General features: G+C 36.9%; 3 protein-coding genes across 4 annotated transcripts in view; 1 reads left to right on the plus strand and 2 right to left on the minus strand.

Moving 5' to 3' along the window:
* The window catches only part of LOC306872223 (lymphoid enhancer-binding factor 1-like), a 46,386-nt gene extending 37,014 nt beyond the window's left edge, over window positions 1-9,372 (plus strand). The window contains exon 11 of one of the 2 annotated variants that reach the window (XM_079420718.1): window positions 8,104-9,372. Coding sequence is in view for 1 of the 2 variants with exons in the window: in XM_079420719.1 (XP_079276845.1) it covers window positions 8,104-8,183 (80 nt within the window). In the remaining variant the exon portion in view is untranslated. The remainder of the gene's footprint in view (window positions 1-8,103) is intronic. The other variant, XM_079420719.1, reaches the window with a different exon arrangement.
* Window positions 9,373-10,541: 1,169 nt separating this feature from the next.
* LOC306872204 (hydroxyacyl-coenzyme A dehydrogenase, mitochondrial-like) lies at window positions 10,542-15,786 on the minus strand. The gene is made up of 8 exons (XM_079420684.1): window positions 15,576-15,786; window positions 13,710-13,838; window positions 13,467-13,624; window positions 12,931-13,057; window positions 12,735-12,824; window positions 11,912-11,984; window positions 11,712-11,828; window positions 10,542-11,637 (listed from the first exon to the last, which is right to left on the minus strand). Exons 1-8 carry the CDS (start codon window positions 15,690-15,692, stop codon window positions 11,519-11,521), a joined length of 930 nt encoding a protein of 309 aa, XP_079276810.1. The 5' UTR covers window positions 15,693-15,786; the 3' UTR covers window positions 10,542-11,518.
* A 489-nt stretch (window positions 15,787-16,275) lies between these two features.
* cyp2u1 (cytochrome P450, family 2, subfamily U, polypeptide 1) lies at window positions 16,276-21,192 on the minus strand. The gene is made up of 5 exons (XM_079420693.1): window positions 20,658-21,192; window positions 18,717-19,370; window positions 18,463-18,624; window positions 17,390-17,557; window positions 16,276-17,274 (listed from the first exon to the last, which is right to left on the minus strand). Exons 1-5 carry the CDS (start codon window positions 21,097-21,099, stop codon window positions 17,096-17,098), a joined length of 1,605 nt encoding a protein of 534 aa, XP_079276819.1. The 5' UTR covers window positions 21,100-21,192; the 3' UTR covers window positions 16,276-17,095.
* Between the last annotated feature and the right edge of the window lie 472 nt (window positions 21,193-21,664).

Below are 21,664 nucleotides of genomic sequence, written 5' to 3' on the forward strand. Positions count from 1 at the left end.
GCTCTTTGATAGTGCCGCCCTGGCTTGCAGCTCAGGCTTTGCAGGAGCACGTCGTTCCCGGGCTCTCATCCCAGCGCTCCTCAGATGTGGGCAGACCCCACTCACAGCCTCTGCTGAATACCAGCCTTTGCCCTTCTCGTGTCCCCTGCCTTCACCTGAAGGTTTTTTGTTGTTTCGAGGGTGAACATTGTTTCCTCGGCCATTTTAGAAAGCGGAAGGGAGATTTCAGGAGAAAAGACCCAACTACGGTTGGTTTGCAGTTCTACAGATGAAATTGTGTAGGAGTTTTCCCCCTCTTTAATGTTACTGTCTCTGGGCCAAAGGAAGTGCTGACTGGACAAAGTGGTTTGTTTAAATCTGATTTTTCACCCAGGTGCTGTTTTTATTACTCAGGCCGGGGTTTTTTGAACCCATCCTCCTCCTAGCAGATCATTGGTTATAGTGCCTGTTGAATTTTTATGGACTCCTTGAAGGACGCTGCCAAACCTGACCTGAAGCCAAGTGCTACAACACAAGGTCACTGGTCCAAAGTCAGTTTGGTGTGAAAGTGGACCTTTTCAGCTGACTAGGCTTAATGCAACCCAGATTTGGACTCTTCGTCTGTACTCTCATTCCTAGCCAATGTTTAAATCGTAAAGCTTTGAATCTTCACCGGTTCCTCACGTACAGCTAAGTGTCTGTAGAAACAGCGGCTTTTACAAGAAGCCTGTAAGATTAGTTTTTCCGACTGCTGCTATTTCTTGCTTTTTCTTCACCTGACCTATAGAGGGTAGCAAGGGTCTATACCCCTGTAAAATCAAATGCAGATATCTTTTGCTCATCCATTGTTGACATTCACCCACCACTTATTTTGATTTTATAGGCATACTGGATATATATAGTATAATAATGTAAAAAAAAATTAGCTAATTAATCACACATTTTTCTGAAATTAATCGCGCTTAATCCCACCTAAAACATTCAAGTTTTTAAATATAGTTTTATATAGCAATAATTTGACATTCAATCTTCTATTTAATGTACAAACAACAAAGACAGTATGTTTTTAAATATTTGTTTAATGGCATCTTTATTTTTTATGACTGAAGGTCAGTATCAATGAGCCCCCCCCCCCCCCCCCCCCCCCCCCCCCCGCCTCCATATTTAACCATTGACTACAGTCATTCAACATTACAATATAATTGAGAGCTATCAATTTGAACATTAGACTTTAAAAAAATTAATTCTAATTTAAGTGAACTTAAAACAATCTTCACATAAACCCATTATAATAAATGTCATATTACCTGTGCCCTTCAGCAGAAATACAGAAATTTTAATTGAAGTTATAAAACACAAAATTTGGCTATTTTGGCTGTTATTTCTTTAAGAGCTGCTGCTGAACACGCTATTTTCTCTCAACCCTTTCTACCTGTTCTGACAGGTCTTAAAGTCTATTAATGAGCTGGCGAGTTGATTCGAGTGTGTTAGATGAGGGAGACAGTGCTGGGCTGCTCCAGGACAGTTTTGAAAACCATTTCATGTCCTTAAATGTTACTCATATAAAATATATTACATGCATGCACAGTTTTAAGGCAGCTTTAATCGCCTTTTTGGTAACTTCATGACTTAACTGACTACGTCATCGCACTTTGATATGAAATGATACAGGCTATGCGCGCGGTGTTGTGCCGAAATCTGCACCCCTGCCAGATTATGCATCCCCTCGTTGAAATCGCTACCTGATTGCCTAATCGCAACCCCACCCCTAATCCTAACCCCTCCCCAACACCTACTCCTAAACCTACCAATACTAGGGGGTGCATAATTTGGCAGGGTGCTTTTTTTCGGCACAACACCCGGCACCTTTGTGCGTGCAGTTGAAGAGCGCGCGCTCCGAGCACAGTACAGTTTCCGCGCTCGTTTGACTTGCTAATGCCGCTGAAGTGAAGTGGAGCGTGTCTGAAAGGTCTCCCGTTTGATTTGATCGTAAAAAAACATTATGCGACTGAATAAATGCACTTCTTGTCAAGAGAAAAAATACAGAAACAGCGGTTGTGAGTGGGATGGCCAACCCTAGCCCCGCCCCTGCGTTAATTGCGTTAAATATTTTTAACGTGTTAAACTGAAAAAATGTATGTGTGTGTGTGTGTGTATAAATAATATATATATATATGTATATATGTATGTATATGTTGAAGTTAAAACTTTACATACACCTTTCAGAATCTGCAAAATGTTAATTATTTGACCAAAATAAGAGGATCATACAAAATGCATGTTATTGTTTATTTAGTACTGACCTGAATAAGATATTTCCCATAAAAGATGTTTACATACAGTCCACAAGAGAAAATAATAGTTGAATAAAATAAAAATGACCCTGTTCAAAAGTTTACATACACTTGATTCTTAATACCGTGTTGTTACCTGAACGATTGTGAGATCATCATTTCAAACTGAGGACGACTGAGGGACTCATTTGCAGCTATTACAGAAGGTTCAAATACTCACTGATGCTCTAGAAGGAAAAGCCATGCATTAAGAGCCGGGGTTAAAACTTTTGAACAGAATGAAAATGAGTACATTTTTCTTGTTTTGCTTAAATATCATATTTTTTTCATTTAGTACTGCCCTTCAGAAGCTACAGAAGATACTTGCATGTTTTCTAGAAGACAAATCAAGTTAAATTTACCTTGACTCAAAAAGTTTTCACACCCTGGCTCTTCTGGAGCATCAGTGAGCGTTTTAACTTTCTGTAATAGTTGCAATACACAGAAATGCTGGAAAACCAAAGAATTTGTGGGACCTGAAGGATTTTTCTGAAGAACAGCAGGCAGTTTAACTGTTCAGGACAAACAAGGGACTCATGAACAACTATCACTAAACAAAAAAACACAGCTTTGGATCGTTCAGGTAACAACACAGTATTAAGAATCAAGTGTATGTAAACTTTTGAACGGGGACATTTTTATTAATTCAACTTATTTTCTCTTGTGGACTATATGTAAACATCTTTTATGTGAAATATCTTATTCAGGTCAGTACTAAATAAACAATAACATGCATTTTGTATGATCCCTCTTATTTTGGTAAAAAAAAATTACATTTTGCAGATTCTGAAAGGTGTATGTAAAGTTTTGACTTCAACTGTATATATATATAACCGTTTCTCAAGCACGTGCTCTCTTCACCACTGCTCGTGACTACGATGCTTCATAACACTACGGAGACCTGAGGACAAACTGAGATTAAAGTCCAAAACCTGACTTGAAATAACCTAACAAATCAATCGGGGCTAATGCGGTTCCATAAATGACAGATTAAATACACAATCTCACTAATTTGTGCATGCTTATTCTTAAGCACCCCTTTATGTCGATCGTGGATCAAATCGAAATATTCATTTTGTATAAAAATATGCATTTTGCTAAAATATGTTGTTGGACATTAAATGTGTCTCTTGTAGAATTTTAAACCTGCATATAAGTGTATTTTTATGATAGCAATAACTGTAAATACATATTGTAACAGGTAAATCAAATGTAAGCTACTACAATACTAGTACTATGAGTATAATTAGTTAATGCATTAGGTAAGTTGCCCAGCATAAGTTGCCACAGTGACTAAGCTTGGCCTATGTTAAATTTGCTTTATGGAACCAAATCATTTGACAATGAGTCAGACTAACTGAAATAAGCCTGGCTTGTCTAGTTAACTTGTTTTATGAAACGGGCCTCAAGGCATTAAAAGTGATCATATTTTCTTCATTGCATCGTATTGCATCGATGCCTCTGTTGAATCGAAATCGGATCGCACTGCATCATAATAGGAGTGAATCATATCATATCGCATCGCATCGGTAGCTGCTTCATACGTATCTTTAATGTATTGTATCGTTGGTTATGCATCGAGATAATTATCGTATTGGCCTGAGTCATGAGATGCACATCCCTAATATATATATAATAAACACACACACACAGTGTTGGGGGTAACGCATTACAAGTAACGCGAGTTACGTAATAATATTACTTTTTTCAAGTAACTAGTAAAGTAACGCATTACTTTTTAATTTGCAAGAAAATATCTGAGTTACTTTTTTCCCATTTACTGACTGACAGTGCGCTGTGTGAACATGCTGTTACTGTAGTTCTAGACTAAATGTGACTGTGCATTAATTCATCCCACTCACAAAAAAAATGTAGTATTTAAATTTAGTATTCATCAAAATGAATTAAAATGCAAACTCAGAATATGACGCAAACCTGCAGTAATTAAATGTTAAACAACACAAATGTATCTAATTCCATTTTATTAACCAATGTCTTTGCTGCTGACCTTTAATGATCCAGTTCAACCATACTAATAAGCAAAAATGACTTTAGATAAACTAACAATTGTGCTTCATTGTTTTTTTATTGCTGAAGAATGTTGAACCTTCTTCTCCTGTGTTATAGTACAGATGTGAATTTACTTTTCCTTCAGTCTGAGGTTTATTCATTACACTTTTTGGTGTGAGGGCTTTTACATTTGCTATAATTAGAACTTCTTGTATTAAAAACAATCAAGCCCTGCTCATATTTAAAAAGTAACGCAAAAGTAACGTAACACATTACTTTCCATAAAAAGTAGCTAAGTAATGTAATTAGTTACTTTTTAGGGAGTAACGCAATATTGAAATGCATTACTTTTAAAAGTAACTTTCCCCAACACTGCACACACGTACACACACACGTACACACACACACACACACACACATGTTGGGTTTCCATGTTTTATGGGGACATCCCATAGGCGTAATGGTTTTTATACTGTACAATCTGTATGTGCTATTGCCCTACACCAACCCTACACCTAAACTTAGCCCTCACAGGAAACATGCTGCATTTTTAGATTTTCAAAAAACTTTATGCTGTATGATTTATAAGCTTGTTTCCTCATGGGGACCAAAAAATGTCCCCACAAGATTAAGATTTACTGGTATTACTATCCTTGTGGGGACATTTGGTCCCCAGGACGTGATGAATACCAGGTGCACGCACACACACACACACACACACACACACACATGTGACCCTGGACCACAAAACCAGTCATAAGTTGCATGGGTATATTTGTAGCAATAGCCAAAATACATAGCTTGGGTCAATATTATATTTTTCTTTTATGCCAAAAATAATTAGGATATTAAGTAAAGATGAAGATATTTTGTAAATTTCGTACCGTAAATATATTAAAAACTAATTTTTGATTAGTATTATGCATCACCAAGGACTTCATTTGGACAACTTTAAAGGTGATTTACTCAGTATTTAGGTTTTGTGCACCCTCAGATTTCAGATTTTCAAATAGTTGCATCTCGGCCTAATATTGTCCTATCATAACAAACCATACATCAGTGGAAAGCTTATTTATTCAGCTCTCGGATTATAGATAAATCATAATTTAAAAAAATTGACACTTATGACTGGTTTTGTGGTCCAGGGTCACATATATATGAATATGTGTGTGTGTGTATTTGTATGTATATGTATTTGTACACATATGTGCATATATGCATTTATTTTTACATGTGTATGTATATTTTCATATGTGTATGTGCATATATGTGCATATATGTATTTGTGCATCTATGTGCATAAATGTGTATGTACATATATGCATTTATTTTTACATGTGTGTATATATATATGTGTGTTAGGGTTGGGCGATGCATCCAGAGGCGTCAAGCCCATTGAAAGTAACCGAAAGTAACGCTAATCAAGGAATCGGCTTTGAGGAGATCCGCATGCATATCACATGCAATACATCGCCCAGCCCTAATGTGTGTGTGCATATATGTGCCTATATGTATATGTGTTTATACATGGGTAGCTGATGTATCAGTGTGTCCCATGGCATGATTAAAAAAAAAGGAAAAATAAAAAAAAACCTCTAACATTGAAGATAACCTTTTTCTCATGTTATGTTAAGGTTTTTTTTTTTTTTTTTTTTTTTTTTTTTGCTATGTCACACCATAGGACACAGTTAAATTTTTATTTGTCAACTACCCATATATTTACGTATATACTGTGTATTAGGGCTGTCATTTTTGACTAACTTTCCATCACAAAAATTTCTAGATGTATTCACTTGAAAAGTGTTTTTTTTTAGAGGATTTATTTTACATTACAAATAAAAATACAAGCAAATTGTAAAACGTTTAGTTGAACACTTAATGAAAGTTGAGGCTTATTTTGATAGATTTCATCATCACACACACACATATATATGTATGTATATGTATAGTATGTATAAATAAATTTCTATATATAAATAAAACTCTTTTCTCAGTCTTTCTCCCACCATATTTTTAACTTGTTTATGCGTTTTAACTAGTTTTACGCTTAAAAAAAGAGAGAAAGTGAAATATTTATATTTTAATTGGAAATTAGACAGGACATTCTCAAGAACAATTTTTCTTTGTATTGTCCATCTTTTACACATTTTTGAAAGCAACTTTGCAACGGTGAGTGTTGCCACATAGTGAACCCACTAATTCTTGCACATACATGTGGTTTTGAGCTGCGAACAGACCTCTCAGATACTGCTGATAACAAAATTTACTGGCAAACATAAAACCGAGGCACATTTTCTTCAGTTCTTCAGAACAATATTTTTTCTTCCTCTCAGAGCACTTTGAGCCACCTTCTCTGGTTTTTGGAGAAAGGGAAGGGTTAGACTGAAGGAAGGAGGTGTGTTGGTCCCAGCTGCAGGCTTTTTGATTTGCCTCAGGAGGTGAACGGGCCAATTGAGTGACACAGGGCCATGCCTGTTATCTTAACCTCCCACACTTCAAAGCACAGCCTCTATACCGCCGAGCCGAAGAGAAGCACTGAGAGCGGCTGGCCCTCAAATACAGAGGAGCGTTTCATTTCCTGCGAGCCGGGCCTCAGCATTCCACAGCGCAAATGGGAAGTAGCTCTTGAATCCCTGCGTTTGTATGGGAGCGGACTGTAAAGGGTGGACCGACAGCACCATCCTAACCTCTCCAAACACCCCGACGTGCCCCCTCCCCTTCCAACAGGAGGCTGGCGGGGAAAGGCGGGAAAGCATGCCAGCGTTTTTCATCTGCAGCCGGGAAGGAAAACGCTCTCCAGGAAGGGGGCGCAGGGCACAGGGAAGCTTTGAGCTCGTAGTATAAAAAGGCTGGGCAAGGGAGGTAAATAAAAGCGCGGTGGCTCTCTTTCTCTCTCCTGGTTTGGCACCAGGGTCAGCGCTCCCTGGAAAAGTAGTAGCCTTTTATCCACATGTGGTAAAGCCGTCCACACGGGTGTACGAGTGTATTTATGTGTGAAAGTGGTCCAGGGTGGAGTTGTGGAGCAAAACTGACATATCGCAGAAAAAGGTTGCATTCGACCTCCGCTCCAGGGAGGAGTCCGCTACTAGTCTTGCATTTTATCCACCTCCCTCTCAAGCTCTCTATCCATCAGAGGTTTGCTCCTGTATTGCTGCTTCTCACTTTGATCAGGAATTCCATTTGATGCACTTCTGAAATAGCCCCATACAGCTTGTCGACCAAAATAGAGTCTGTTACATTTAATATTTCACATCTCAAAAGGGATTCAGATTGGACAAACAGATTGAGATGGAAAACTTTGGGTTTCTGAGAATATGATTCTTGATTAATGTTGGACATGGGATTCTTTTTTTTCTTTGAAAATGCTACGCTGGGGACTTTTTTGAGTGTGCCAATTTGTTGAAAGCTTGCAATCTGTTTTTGCTCTAAATGTCCTAATGTGCAATACACAAATTACATTGCATGGTACAAAATGATCTCAATGATTTTTTTGTTTATATTTGTCATGTTTTCATGCACAAAATGTTCCTGAGAATGTACATGAATTGAATTACTATGAATTGAAAAATATTCAAAATATTCTTTTTTTTCATAGTACATGACAATTTTCATTTCTGTGTGAATATCCCTTGAAAAACTGTATAATAATGATATAATATTTAAAATTTCTCCTTTTAAATATGTTGTTAATTATTCCTTATATATGTATGAGTGTATGTGTATATAAATAAATAATTTTCTAATAAAATACCATATTTTTTTTTCCATTTGTGTTCTACAGGAGGAAAACGGACTTCTTTTTCCTCTTGCAAAGCAAAGACAGCAGCTACAGGCCCCCTTTTAGAGATGGAAGCCTGCTAGATTCCTCAACCTTTCACCCCTCCGTCACTTCTTGACCCCTACGGAATCTCCAGAGGGTCCCGGTCCTTGAATCTGCTCCTCGGCTGCAGGCGCTGCTGTAGAGACGTTGAACTGAGAACAGACAATCACCAACACAGGCCCTCATGCAGACTCGTTTGAACGTTCCTTTTCGTTTTCTGTCCCTAATTCACTCCTGAAGCGAAGGCGTTGCACTGATTATGTTCCTCGACCGTTTGTAAAGCGCACATATGGCCACATGTAAACAAACCCACACACGTTCCTACACCTGTTCCTAAGTTATTCTAAGTTATTTGGCACCTCTGTCTTCTGTGTGTTCACTACGTCACTCCCTCATTTTCTTTCATGCCCTATAAAATGTAGCAACACAGGGGCCTGATACACCTCACGGCGTTCTATGGCAACATTTTAGGGATCACGCATTGCCCTGGAAACAATCTCCATAGGTTGCATTTTGCATTATGACGCATTGGTGCAAAAAGGATAAATGTTTTGAATTCTCCTCAACATCTTGGGTTCAAGTTTATTTTGAATGCCTTTTCTTTTTCATTTCTCGGTGTATATTTTAAGTGATTTTTTTTTTATCATTATTTTATATATATGGTATATGAAAATAAGCTTGGAGACAGGAAAGCCATTTTTCTTGTTGAAGCGTCTTGCAGAAATAACATTTGAAAGTCTTCTTTTTGATAACTATTTGTAACGGATATCGACTTCTCAGTCTTGCGCAGATGTAAAATAATGCTCAATGTGTACTTTTTAAAAAAAGGATGTGACTTTTCTTGGTATTTTTGCAGGCAACATTAGGACAAAGGTGAAAGAGTAGGTACCCAGAGGCCTATATTTTATTGATCTAAATTGACAAATGAAGCAGATATATATCTATATATATTTACCCCAGCACTTGGCAGTCTTTCTTTAATTGCAATGTACCTCTATCCTCTGTCTCTCTGGTAGGTCATAGAGTGGTCTTTTACCATGTTTATTCCATGCAAACATTTCCACATTTTATTCTTTTTAATTGTTCTCTTTTAGCATTTTCAGATGGGTTTTTTTAACGTTCATTGTCATATTTTGAAGCGTTAACTTGGTGTAGCATTTTGCTTCCAAGTGGTCTCATTCGAACTGTTTCAACGTCTTTTTTATGAAAATAAATAGGCATATTTGACTGAAAACGAATGCAGTATGTTTATTTTTTTACATTATATAGGCTATATGATTCACAATAGTACCAGGTTATAATTGCTAACGGTCGTTGTCCTGTTTCTATTCTTCTCTGTGGCTGTTGTGCTCGTGTTTGGCTTTATGTTAGGCTCGTCTGTTACAGCAGATGTGTAACAATAGGATTTAAGTGGCTATAAAGGCCAATGTATATGATAGGGCGCCATCTACTGGAGGATGATTAAATCAAAACACGACTGCCTCATTATCATTACACTATTACACTCATGTAGTTAATAGATTAATCTGATGCATTAACGCCTACAGCATCGGCATACTATCTGAATGGAAATTAGCAGAAATGATTGAATCTGTCACATGATAATTGTCACACACACGTTTTCATTAACAATTATGCACTCATTCAAGAGCATTTTACAAATGCTTATTGTCTTTCTGCTTAAATACGCATTAAAATTAGGTAGGTATAATTTGACATTATAAATAATTTAATAACCCTACATACCCACTAGAAAATTGGAATATTATTTGACTATAAAATATTATATTATTATGATTATAGAATATTGCTCAATAACAACAGTAATGGTCTTAAAGCAATATAAGCATGTGTTTTTAAATGAAATATTAGTTAAAAATGGCAAAGATTAATTCATTGTAAATGCATATATACCTTTTTTGTATTTATATTATTATTTATTGTCTGTAGTATTTATCTCAATGCTCCAATTATTGTTTGATCTCCAACACGGTTTTTTGAAAATCTGAATATTGAATATATGAATTTAATAGGCCTATAAAAATACATTTAATTAACTTTCACCCAAGTTTAAATATCTAAAAAGTTCAGTTAAATTATTAATTGTCCCTCGTATTAAAACATGGGGATTTGAAAGTGGTGTGATATAACTCTAAATTTTTGCTGATTAATCGCATCCAAAATAAAAATTTGTTTACATGTGTGTACGGTGTATATTTATATGTAGGCATATATACACACACATAAATATACATTTAAGACATATATGTATAACACACACACGTAATATTTCTTAAATGTGTGTATATGTATATTTATATATATATATAGCCTACATAAATATACATAGTACACACACATACAGTCAAACCAAAAATTATTCAGACACCAGATATAATTTTTGATATTTTTTACTAGTGGGTGCAGGACACTATAGTTCATTTAAGTGAGGATAGCAAAATAAAGTAAACTGACATTTTTACCCAAAAATTCTTCATAGAGTGGTCTACCGTACCAGTGAAATTGATAAAAGTTTGGAATCAAAAATTATTCAGACACTTTGACCTGACCATGTTTTGCTGAAGTGTTTTTTCTTTCATTTCTAATGCGATCTTTTAATAGCTGACAGCTATTCAACCTAATTCACAAAGTTATCTGACATTATCAAGATGAATTTTGAGTTCTAGTCATGTTTTATTAGCATTTTCTAAACTAATGCACTCACAGCTTTCTAAAAACCTATAAAACGACTGAAGCTGCAACAACTGGAACTACAAACATTTATATTAGATATTGCAGACAACTGAAAATATGTTCATGAATTCTTCAAAAGGCAAAGTTCTGACATATGTCTTGCCACAAAATGTGAAGTGCGTCCACCACAAGGGCATCCGGGGACACCGAGTGTGTTTTTTGCTTATGTAACATAAGAAACTCAAGCCATCAGCAAACTATATTTGCATGTTATATTATTAGCATGATTGACAGATTTTGAAAAAATTCTCACTAAAGCCTTTTTTAATGCATCATTCTACTTCCTGATAATATCAACGTATGCGCATCTGACAATTCATTCAGTAAGTACAAATTTTTTTTTCAAACCTTTTAATGCCACAGACATTCAGAATTAATGAACGCAAGTTTTTAACCAATCACAGCAAGGCACTAAATGTAGTGGTCAATATTCCTATCTTTTATGTCCTGATTGCATGAGTTCCAGTATTTGATACATAACCTCCCTGGGACAAGAGGTGCATCTGATCTCTCTCTTAATCTTGATACAATTCACAATCAAACAGTCTTTTCAGGATGAGCAGCTCAGTCCAGTGCATTTGGCTGACAAGACTTCTGTTGACTGTTTTAATCTTCACTTGCGTTACTTGTGTTTGTAGAATCCCTCGCCGGTTTTCTTGCCCAGTTTGCCCTCTGCAACCAGTTTGTTGAGCAGGGGACTGGGGGCAAACAGGGGGTTATCGGGGTCCTTCTCATGCCAACCTACACAAAACCATAATTAGAAATCAACAATACTTTTGCATAAAAACTTTGTATGCTCAATACAAACCGCTCACCGTCAATAATAAACTTGGAAGTGTCCAATCCAACATAGTCCAGGAGCTCAAATGGACCCATAGGATAACCGGCCCCAAGCTTCATGGCCACATCTATGTCTTCCTTTGAACCGTGACCTGCGAAATAAACAAAACAAAATGAAACGAGGAAATCTGAGCCATAATATGTTTGGGTATCCGTTCATAAAGCTTGACTGTACCTCTCTCATGCAGTCGAACAGCCTCGAGCATGTAAGGAACCAGCAGACGATTCACTATAAAACCTGGAGTGTCCTGAGAGGAGAGCAAATGAGGCTTGACGGATTTTGCAAATCTCTAACCACAAGTACAAGCAATAGTAATAGTGATTCTTGCTTTAAAGTTCGAGGACAAACTTTGATGTTGGCTTAAAGCCTTGTCTGAAATTTGAATTTAGTTTTAAAAAGCTTTCATAATTATAGCACATTTTAACGTGTTGCTAAAATCTTTCTAGCATGATTCTCTTCACTGAAATGTTTTAAGATTTTGAAAGCATGTTTAACACATTGCTAACACGTTAAGCATGTTTAAGCACACTGTTAATATGTTTGAGGATGTTTAATAGATTGCTAGCATGATTAAGCATGTTTCTATCAAGTTTAACACATTTCTAGCATGTTTTAGCATGTTGCTAACATGTTTTAGAATATTGCTATATGTTTCAAGCCTGCTCAGGAAATTGCATGCTTCCATCACATTTATGTTGCTAGCTAGGATAGTTGTTAGGCTTTATTTTAGCACGGTTTAACACATTGCTAGCATTTTGTAACATATTTCTAGCATGATTAAGCATGTTTTAACACATTGCTAACACGTTTTAGAATACTGCTAGCATGTTTCAAGCATGCCATGGCATGTTTCTATCATGTTTTACTATGCTTGCTAGTTTGCCCTAGTCTAGCTGTTAAGCTTTGTTAATGAGACAGACAGATACTGGATAGACAGAGAGACAGGTAAAGAGAGATGATAAAGCCAACATAATATACAAGATTACAGAGCACATACCTTGCATGAGACTGGATACTTCCCTAAAGCTTTGCTGAACTCAAGGAGAGCATCAAATGTCTGTTGGCTTGTTCCTGGAGCTTTAATCACCTGAGATCACAATGAAACTACTTGTTTAATATATTCATTTCAATGCAAGCTACAATATCTTGAAGAGAAGAGCTTGTGCAGCAAGCGAATCAAACTCAATCCAGACCTCGACCAGCTTCATCAGTGGGACGGGGTTGAAAAAATGCAGACCACCAAAGCGATCTAATCTGGCCGTGGAGCTGGCGATGTCTGCGATTGGCAGAGAGGACGTGTTGCTAGCGAAGATAGTGTGTCTGAAGAGAGAGAGAGCAAACATCAAACCGAGCTTTGTCATTCATGCCATTACTTTAAGTGCATAGTACAAGTATGTAAATTAGGATGCATAAATTTACAGCTAAATTCAACCCTGAATATAAACTCATTTCACAGCTTGTCAGATTACTAGATTCTCTGCATTAAATACTTTTTTATAATGACACTGAACAGTTTAAGTCAAATTATTTCCTATATAGCTGTGCTTTTTCTTTTCATTTAATAAAATAATGTCTATGTATTTGTTTTTTTAGTAAGTAACCGTGTAATTAGTGGCCATCTAGTGGTTAAGAGGAAAATCAAATTGAATGCACCGGTAGCCCCACTGTACCCAATATTTTGTTCTTACTGTTATTTTAACTGAGAAAAGAAAATGTGTGTTTTTCTTACTCTGCAGCCGCTTTGTCCAGAGCTCCAAACAGAGCTTGTTTGACTTTGAGGTTTTCCACAATAGCCTCCACCACAAGATCAGTGCCCTGAACTACAGACACAGCATCTGTGTTTATAGAGATGTTCTTCAGGACTTTCTGAATGAATGCCTCTCCATCCTAGAGAACATGAGCCCCGTTAATGAACAACAGAGCATGATAAGACATTAAATCTTTGTGACTTAGTTGGTGCTGTTAAACAAACCTCAGGTTTTTCTGCAAACTTCTTCTTCGCCACTCTCTTCAGACTAGACTCAATACCCTTTGCAGATTTCTTCAGTATGTCCTCAGATGTGTCCACCAGCACCACTGAATGTCCTGTGGATGCAGCAACCTAATAAAATAAAGAAATTAAGCCCATTATACAGTTGTTCTAATGTCGTTGTGATGTAGAAAGCAACTCAGTTCAATGAGAAACACTGGGAAGTGTAATTCAGGGCATAGTTCACCTAATAAAAACCATTCAGTCATCATTTACTCAAAGTCCGCACCTCAATCCCATCGAGCAAATTTGGGGGGAGTTGGAAAATAAACTGGACGGATCTATTGTACATTCAAAGGAAAGCCACTGGCTTGAGTTCTCAGGAAATTTACCGACACTATGCCAGAGAGATGTGCTGCTGTAATTGCTGCAAAAGGTGGACATACCAAATATTAAAGGCGGGGTATGTAATTTCAGGGCCGAGTACCAAAACAAACTTGTAGCCAATCAGCAGGTAAGGGGCATGTCTACTCATGATATGAAGGAGAGAGTGTTCAGTGAGCGACAGATAGATAGAGACAGCGGATAAAAAGCAAAAGTGGAAAATGTCTGCAGAACGATAAGGCAAGAAGTAGGACCCGTGTAAATATCGGATCAGCTTTCCAGCGCTGGAGAGAACTCAAGGAGCGGAAGGCCTGCGATCGGGCGCCGAGGTTGCTTTGTTTCTTCTCGATAGGTGAGTGTCTACACCGGACGCACCGCAACAGCTAAAGTCTGCCTACACTGGACGCTATAAAGTGACTGTTGAAAATCATTTGAAATTTGTGTCATCACGCCATAAACAGACCGTGGCAACAGTTCTCTGTCGGAGATTTGTCGCGCTGCGCAGCATCCAGTGTAGACACGGGGTCATTCAGCTCCCTATTTGGTCACTGGTAAGTTCCCTGACTCATTGCACGTTGGGACAGTGATCATTCGTATTCCAGTGACATGATTACAACGGACAACGTTGTAGAACGTCACCGCTTGATTTAATAAACAACAGACAGCACCAATCTTTTTGATATTATTTATTCTCTTTAAACATATCGTTTTTGCTTTGTTTCACAGAACTAATCGTTGCCTGGGTTGTGTAGATTACATGTGTGGGGCGGAGCTATCAAAATAGCTGCTCTGAGCGATAGGTCTGTGCGGCGCTGCATGAAGTCGAACACACCTATTGGCTTCCAGAAATCGCTTACCCCACCTTTAAAGGTAAAAGTGGATAAAAACAGTTTGGCTCACTGCATCTGATATTTGTTGTGCTCAGAGCAACCATATGCATGTTTCATGAACATTGTGAAATTAAATCAAGTTTTGAAGGCAAAAGGTCAATATTTTCAGATCTGTCAGGTGTTCTAACACCACTGTACTCAGGCAGAGTATTAGTTTTATTTTGCCCATGCAATGAAAGTCAGTGGGTACCAGCATTTTTCAAAATATCGAATTTTCATTTTTAAACTATTTAAAATATTTTCTTAAAAACAACTTTAATATGCAATATAAACATTATGCATATTCAATGTATGTTTTATATGAACGAAAACGATAGTAATGTAATAAACGTAAAGGGTATGTGTGCAGGGTATAAGTGGGTGAAAGGTCACTCCTTGATATAAAGTTACAAGACAGCCGTAACGTGAGGAGAAGTTTGCCACAAACTATAGCCAAGATTCATCGTCACCGCAATGCAACTACACGCGACTCGAAACTATTAAAGAATGATCAATAACTGTGTTGATAGCTCTTAGCATGTAGCCTGGCTTGACAAAACTCTAGCTCTTTGCAGAAACACGCAGTCATATTTATGTACTTTATTTTTCATTTTACCTGTGCGATGCCAGCCCCCATCAACCCGCCTCCGATAATAGTGACATGTTTAATAGCAGCATGTAATGCAGCAGAGGATGAGAGGCTCCGGATGAACTGGCGCGTGACAAATGCCATGGCGGCGATCTCGCGAATGATACACTGCGCGTGCACGAGCCTCGAGGACTGACTGGAGCAAGGTGACTGATGTGATCACGTGGTTTCCTCCCCTTGCGACGACCTTACAGACACTTTGATATTTTGTTATACCAAATCAAATCATATATTTTCAATTAGTTTATTGTTCTTAGTGGAGAGGTATGTTTTTATTATTATTAACAAATGCGTGTTAAGGCAAAACTATACTCTAAATGTTAATGACCAATTCTAAGTTACATCTATGTAAAATAAAAATAGACTATATTATTAATAATAATAATAATATATATTTTTAAAAATGTTACTGTAATTCATTGTGTAAGACTGGTGTTAATAAAACTTATTATATATAGGCTACATGATAGGCCTAATACATTTTATTCAAAATAAATTATTACAGCCGCAAATATAGATTTCGTTTACATATTTCCTAAACTCAGATGTTCAAATATGAATAGAAAAACAAACTATTTTGTTTAAAACTGATTACGGATTTTCAAAAATGACAAAAGGAGTCAGTGATACACGATGTGTGAATAAAGCAAAGACAAATCAAAGTAAATATTGCTTTCCAGTGGGATATTTTATTGTGCATCATTTCCAGACAAGCAGTATTTTTGTCAAATAATACAAAAAAGTGTGAAAATAGCATATGCATTGGACATGAAATTCTAGCTATGAAATTAGCCTTAGCAAGACTGGCCATTTTATTCCAAAAATATTTCAATTGTTTTTAATTTCCACCACAAAATGACATCAAACATGATACATAATACATTGTTAGTAGACAAACTGAAATTAGTGAGTGTTGTTTTAAGAGAGCTTTTTATCCCAGTATTTGATAGGATCTCATTTCAGGTCCATTCTTGAACACCCATTCATGTTAATATGATAGCATTTGAAAGAGTTTTCTGCAATAATTCTTAATAAATGTATAATAATAATAATAACAGTCTCATAGTACAGTACAGTAATCATTTTGCGAGAAAAACAGTTCAGTTATCGGATTATGAAATTAATGTTTTAAAATAAATGTAATAATAAAACTAAAATATGCTGATATAATACTTAGCCATATGTTCTTATTTCTTGAAATTGTAAAGGAACATTTCACATAATCTCAAAACCTAAAATAAAACAAGCAGGTTTTATTGGATTATGAAATTAATATTTTTAAAATAAATGTATTTAAAACTGAAATATGCTAATAGAATACTTAGGTATGCATTCTTATTTATTTTTTTTAACTGTTCAGAAAAAATATTACATAAAATAATCTTTTGCTTGATCATGCAACCACAAAGGCCCTTACTTCATTTATGGTCCAAATGACAATTCTTCAATTTGCTTCCCAGTGATGATTGTTTGAGAAATGCCTCTGTTCAGCGTGCTTTCACACAGACAGTGAATGGGCATGGAGCCAGAGTCAGGCCAAAGCGTCCGTGCATGGATGGAGCAGATTTACCCTCAGGAAACCTGAAAGCGAATGCCTGCATCAGGCTGGTAAACATCAGAAACAGCTCCATCTTAGCCAGCTGCTCTCCCATGCACACCCTGCGACCTGCCAGATATAAAAAACATCATTTAAACAAAGCTCTCATTGCAAGAGTAGTTAGCAACATAAAACATAAACATGTTAAATTGCTGGTTTCCAGGTTACGTGATTACAAACATACCTATTCCAAATGGAATAAAGCAATCTTTCCTGAGAAGTTTTCCCTGTTCATCCAGAAATCTGCTTGGATTGAAGTCATCAGGATTTTCCCACATGGTGGGATCCCTGTGTACTGACCAGAGGTTTGGGATGATAACTGTTCCTTTAGGAATAGTGTATCCTCGGAACTCTAGGAAGAGACAAATGTAGCTGAAATATTCAGTTGTTTGTGCTTTTTAATGTGTCCTCTCAAAGTAATATTTGTACACCCTTTGGATTTAATATAAAAAAATACAGATTCAGGTTAAAGTCTGACTGTTATCTACACTGTAGTGCCAATATGTGGATTATGGTTCAAGTTGAACTGGTTCGGTTTTATTCATTAATAATTTACTTTAGACAAACATTTAAAAAAAACAAAGCAAAAAAAAAAAAAAAAAAAAATTCAAATACATACACAGTGTATATAAAATATATTCTCCGGTAAATCAAAAATTTGGATAAATTATTCAGGTCACAAAAAAAGAAAAAGAAAATCTACATACACGTATAAAATGTATATTTATAGTACTGTATTTATATTATATATATTTATTATAAGAACAGCATATTAGACTAGAGCAGAATAAAATAATTTAGAATTGAACAGAATAGAAAATTAAAAGAGACTGACAGAATAGAAAAGAATTAAGGCATAATAGACTAGAATAAAACAGTACTGACTGGAAAGATTACATGTATATATAAAATATATTTATAGTATATTTATTTAATTTTGTATCTTTGTATTTTTATAATATATCTATAGAGATTTTTGCTTATAGAAAAAATAAAGCATATTTTTAGGAACGATATTGTTTGTACATTGTAACATTATTTTCATTATTTTAAGCATACCTTCACTATTGTAATGCAACCAGACATTTTTTTAATTAAAAATGTTATAGATTATAAAATTAAAAGTACAACTATATGAATTTGTGAATGTAGCACAGCTAATAAGTTTCATGATACTAAATAGGCACGAGGTGAACGTACATCAGACAGCAAATCTGCATCGCTTCTGTATTTTGTCTGCCAAATGCCAAATCTCACCTGTGGTTTCCGAGGCCATGTGGGGTATTGACAGAGGAACCACCACAGTCATCCTCTGCACCTCCATAATGGTGGCTTCTGTGTACGGCAAACTGCCCTTATCAGTCAGAGATGGGACTCTCTCAGATCCCACCACCGCATCAATCTCCTGCTGAACCTTCTCTGAGGGGTCATCAAACAAAAATATCATGTATAACCAGAAACCAAACCTTCAGACATTTGTAAACTTCACTTTACAGTGCTGGTGCACATACCTTGCACATCAGGATACAAGGACATATAGAGAATACTCCACAGCATGCTGTTTGTGGTAGTGTCGGTGCCTGCAATAAAGAGGTCTCCAATGATATAGAAGAGATCGTCCTCTGAGAACAAGCTCTCTTCTGAATTATTGCCCTTTTGCTGGGCCAGCATCTCCACCAGATACATGTCTATGAAATCCCTGGGATTTTCCGGATCCAGCGTGGCCTTGTGCCTCGCAATGATCTTCTTCAGGAAGGCCGTGATGTCGATTTCCACGCGCCGCAGCTCTTTGAAAACGCCGCAGGGCAGGTAGTAGAGCCAGGGAAAGACATTGATCAGCAAAATGGACGTGCTGACGCTAATCTCCAGCCCGTGAGACATGAGATCCAGCATGGTGCAGAACTCCTGGTCCTGGTGATGGAAACGCTGACCCAGACTCATGGAGGAGATGACGTTGGAGACAGCATTACTGATGAGGGGAGTCAGATCGATACCAGAAGGCCCTGCTTTTTCGATGAGGCTCGGCAGTTCTGTTTTAATCATGGTCAGGCCTTCATGGATGCACGGCTCCAGACTCAGCTTGCCAAAGCCAAAGCTGCGCAGAGTGCTGTGACAGAACTTACGGTTTGTGCGCCACAGCGGGCCATACGGTGCAAACACAATCCCTGTGAACAACATTTGGTTCAAACTTACAGATTTTGAAATGTTAAAATCTAACTTTTTAAAAGAAAATTTACGAAAACTTACAAACAATTGTAAAATACATTTATTTTAGCATTATTTTATAAGCCCCAATTATCCAGTACTTGTTGGGACAGTCGTGGTCTAATGGATAGAGAGTTGGACTTGTAACCTGAGGGTTGTGGGTTCGAGTCTCAGGTCTGGCAGGGATTGTAGGTGGGGGAGTAAATAACCAACACCCTCTCCACCCTCAATACCACGACTGAGGTGAGACCCTTGAGCAAGGCACTGAACCCCCATCTGCTCCCTGGGCACCGCAGCGTTGGCTGCCCACTGCTCCGGGTGTGTGTTCACTACTGTGTGTACACTTGGATGGGTTAAATGCAGAGCACAAATTCAGAATATGGGTCGCCACACACCACTTCCCCTTTCCCTACTTTGCACTTGGATTTCTGAAACCAGGCTCAGACGTTCTATTCTATTTTTTTTTAATTCTGTTGTGATCTGTTCTGTTTTCATTCAATTCTGTTCTGCAGCATTATAATATATTGCACTATATTATTCTATTCTGCTTCAGTCTAACATACCCTTTCATACTTTTCTACTCTTTTCTGTGTCAGTCTTCGACTGTTTTATTCTCTTCAATTCTAAATTATTCTATTCTTCCTCAGTCTGTTATACTATGTTCTAATGTATTCCATTCTGCTCTGTTTTATTATGTTCTACTCTATTCTGCTCTTAATTCTGTTCCATTCCGCTCCAGTCTATTTTACTATGTTTTAGTCTATTCTTTTCCATGCTTTGTTTTATTTTGTTCTAGTTTATTCTGAGTCAGTGTCTTCTACTGTTCTATTCTGTTCAATTCTATTCTGTCCTACTCCAGTCTATTATACTCTGGTCTGTTCCATGCCGCCCTGTTTTTCTGTTCTGTGTCAGACTCTTCTACTTTTCTATTCTATTCTATATTCTTATTTTATTTCATTTGATTCTCACTTTCTATTCTGTTGTTTTCTGTTCTATTCTAGTCTATTATACCGTTTTATATTATGTTCTAAACAATTGAATTATGTTCTGCCCCAGTCTGTTTTTCTAGGTTCTAGTCTATTCTTTTCCATTCTATTCTAATGAGTCAGTGTCTTCTACTGTTCTATTCTGCCCTGATTTGTTGTTCTATTCTGTGTCAGTGTCTTCCATGGTTCAATACTGTATTGTTCTGCTCTAATCTACTCTGATGACATGCAGGAATCATTAACTACGACTCTACCTCTTACCTTTCCTCTTGGTGATAATCGTTACGAGCGGTATATGCGGTCTGTCAGAGAAGACCTCCGGATGGTTTAACATCGCGTCCCGGACAGTGTCGTATCCTGTCAGCACGACCATGAGCTGAGGCCCAACAAAGATGCTGAATATGTTCCCATAGAGTTTGGACATCTCCGTGAGTCCAGCCTGAGGTGACAGTGGATTCGAGACCTCTTTGCGATTCTTTGCAAATCGTCTTAAAATAAACGAAGGCACAAGGAAACCGCCGAAGTTTCCCACGATGGGCCATGGCTTTGGACCCGGAGGGATGTTGGCGTACGTCTGATGCCACGCATACTGTTGCCGCACACAGATAACAAGCACAAATGCTATCAAACCCACAATGTTTGCAGGCGAGATCACATACTGCCACAGCAAAGACAGGGAAGCGTCCATGACTCGCGCACTCATCAAATCCACTGACGCATCAATACTTGCTCTCTGCTGATCAAACACATTTTCTTCCTGTGTTGGAGCCGCAGCATGTAGTGTGTTTTTGTATCTTTCATTGGCTGAGAGGAGCACGCTGAGAGCTGATTGGTGAATCAACCGATGACGAAAACAAATGGGTGGGGTGAATTGATCCAATAGGAGACAGACATGGGGTTATTTCAGTTATAACAGTGCCATTTTAATATCATTGAGGTACTATTATAGATTTTAGTCCTATTTCATTTTAATTTTAAAGTTGCTTATACACTAAAACTGAAATAAAAATTAATCTCTCTCGCTGTCATATGTGAATTTCTATTTCAGTTTTAGTTATTTTAGTACATTAAGGTAAACAAAATGCCATTTCTAGTAATTATTTTTTTTTTTAATGGTTAGAATTTAGTTTCAGTTTTATTTAACTATAATAACCCTTATGTATTTATCAATTTATATAAAAAAAATCTCATTTATAACTTAAGCATCAGATTTCTAAATGCAGTTTAACAATTATTTAATGATAATAATAATCTTAAGAATCATGTAA

Source organism: Barbus barbus (assembly GCF_936440315.1).
Source record: "Barbus barbus genome assembly, chromosome: 7".
NCBI classification, from domain to species: Eukaryota; Metazoa; Chordata; class Actinopteri; order Cypriniformes; family Cyprinidae; genus Barbus; species Barbus barbus.

Excerpts from the sequence above, each read along its gene's own strand:
- LOC306872204 (XM_079420684.1), bottom strand. The coding sequence starts at position 15,692 with ATGGCATTTGTCACGCGCCAGTTCATCCGGAGCCTCTCATCCTCTGCT. Across the intron at positions 11,985-12,734 it reads AGTATCCAGTCTCATGCAAG|GACACTCCAGGTTTTATAGT; the intron begins GTATGTGCTCTG and ends CTCTCCTCTCAG. Across the intron at positions 11,638-11,711 it reads TTCCAAGTTTATTATTGACG|GTTGGCATGAGAAGGACCCC; the intron begins GTGAGCGGTTTG and ends GGTTTTGTGTAG.
- cyp2u1 (XM_079420693.1), bottom strand. The coding sequence starts at position 21,099 with ATGAGTGCGCGAGTCATGGACGCTTCCCTGTCTTTGCTGTGGCAGTAT. Across the intron at positions 18,625-18,716 it reads CTTGTATCCTGATGTGCAAG|AGAAGGTTCAGCAGGAGATT; the intron begins GTATGTGCACCA and ends ATGACCCCTCAG. Across the intron at positions 17,558-18,462 it reads CATGGCCTCGGAAACCACAG|AGTTCCGAGGATACACTATT; the intron begins GTGAGATTTGGC and ends GTCTCTTCCTAG.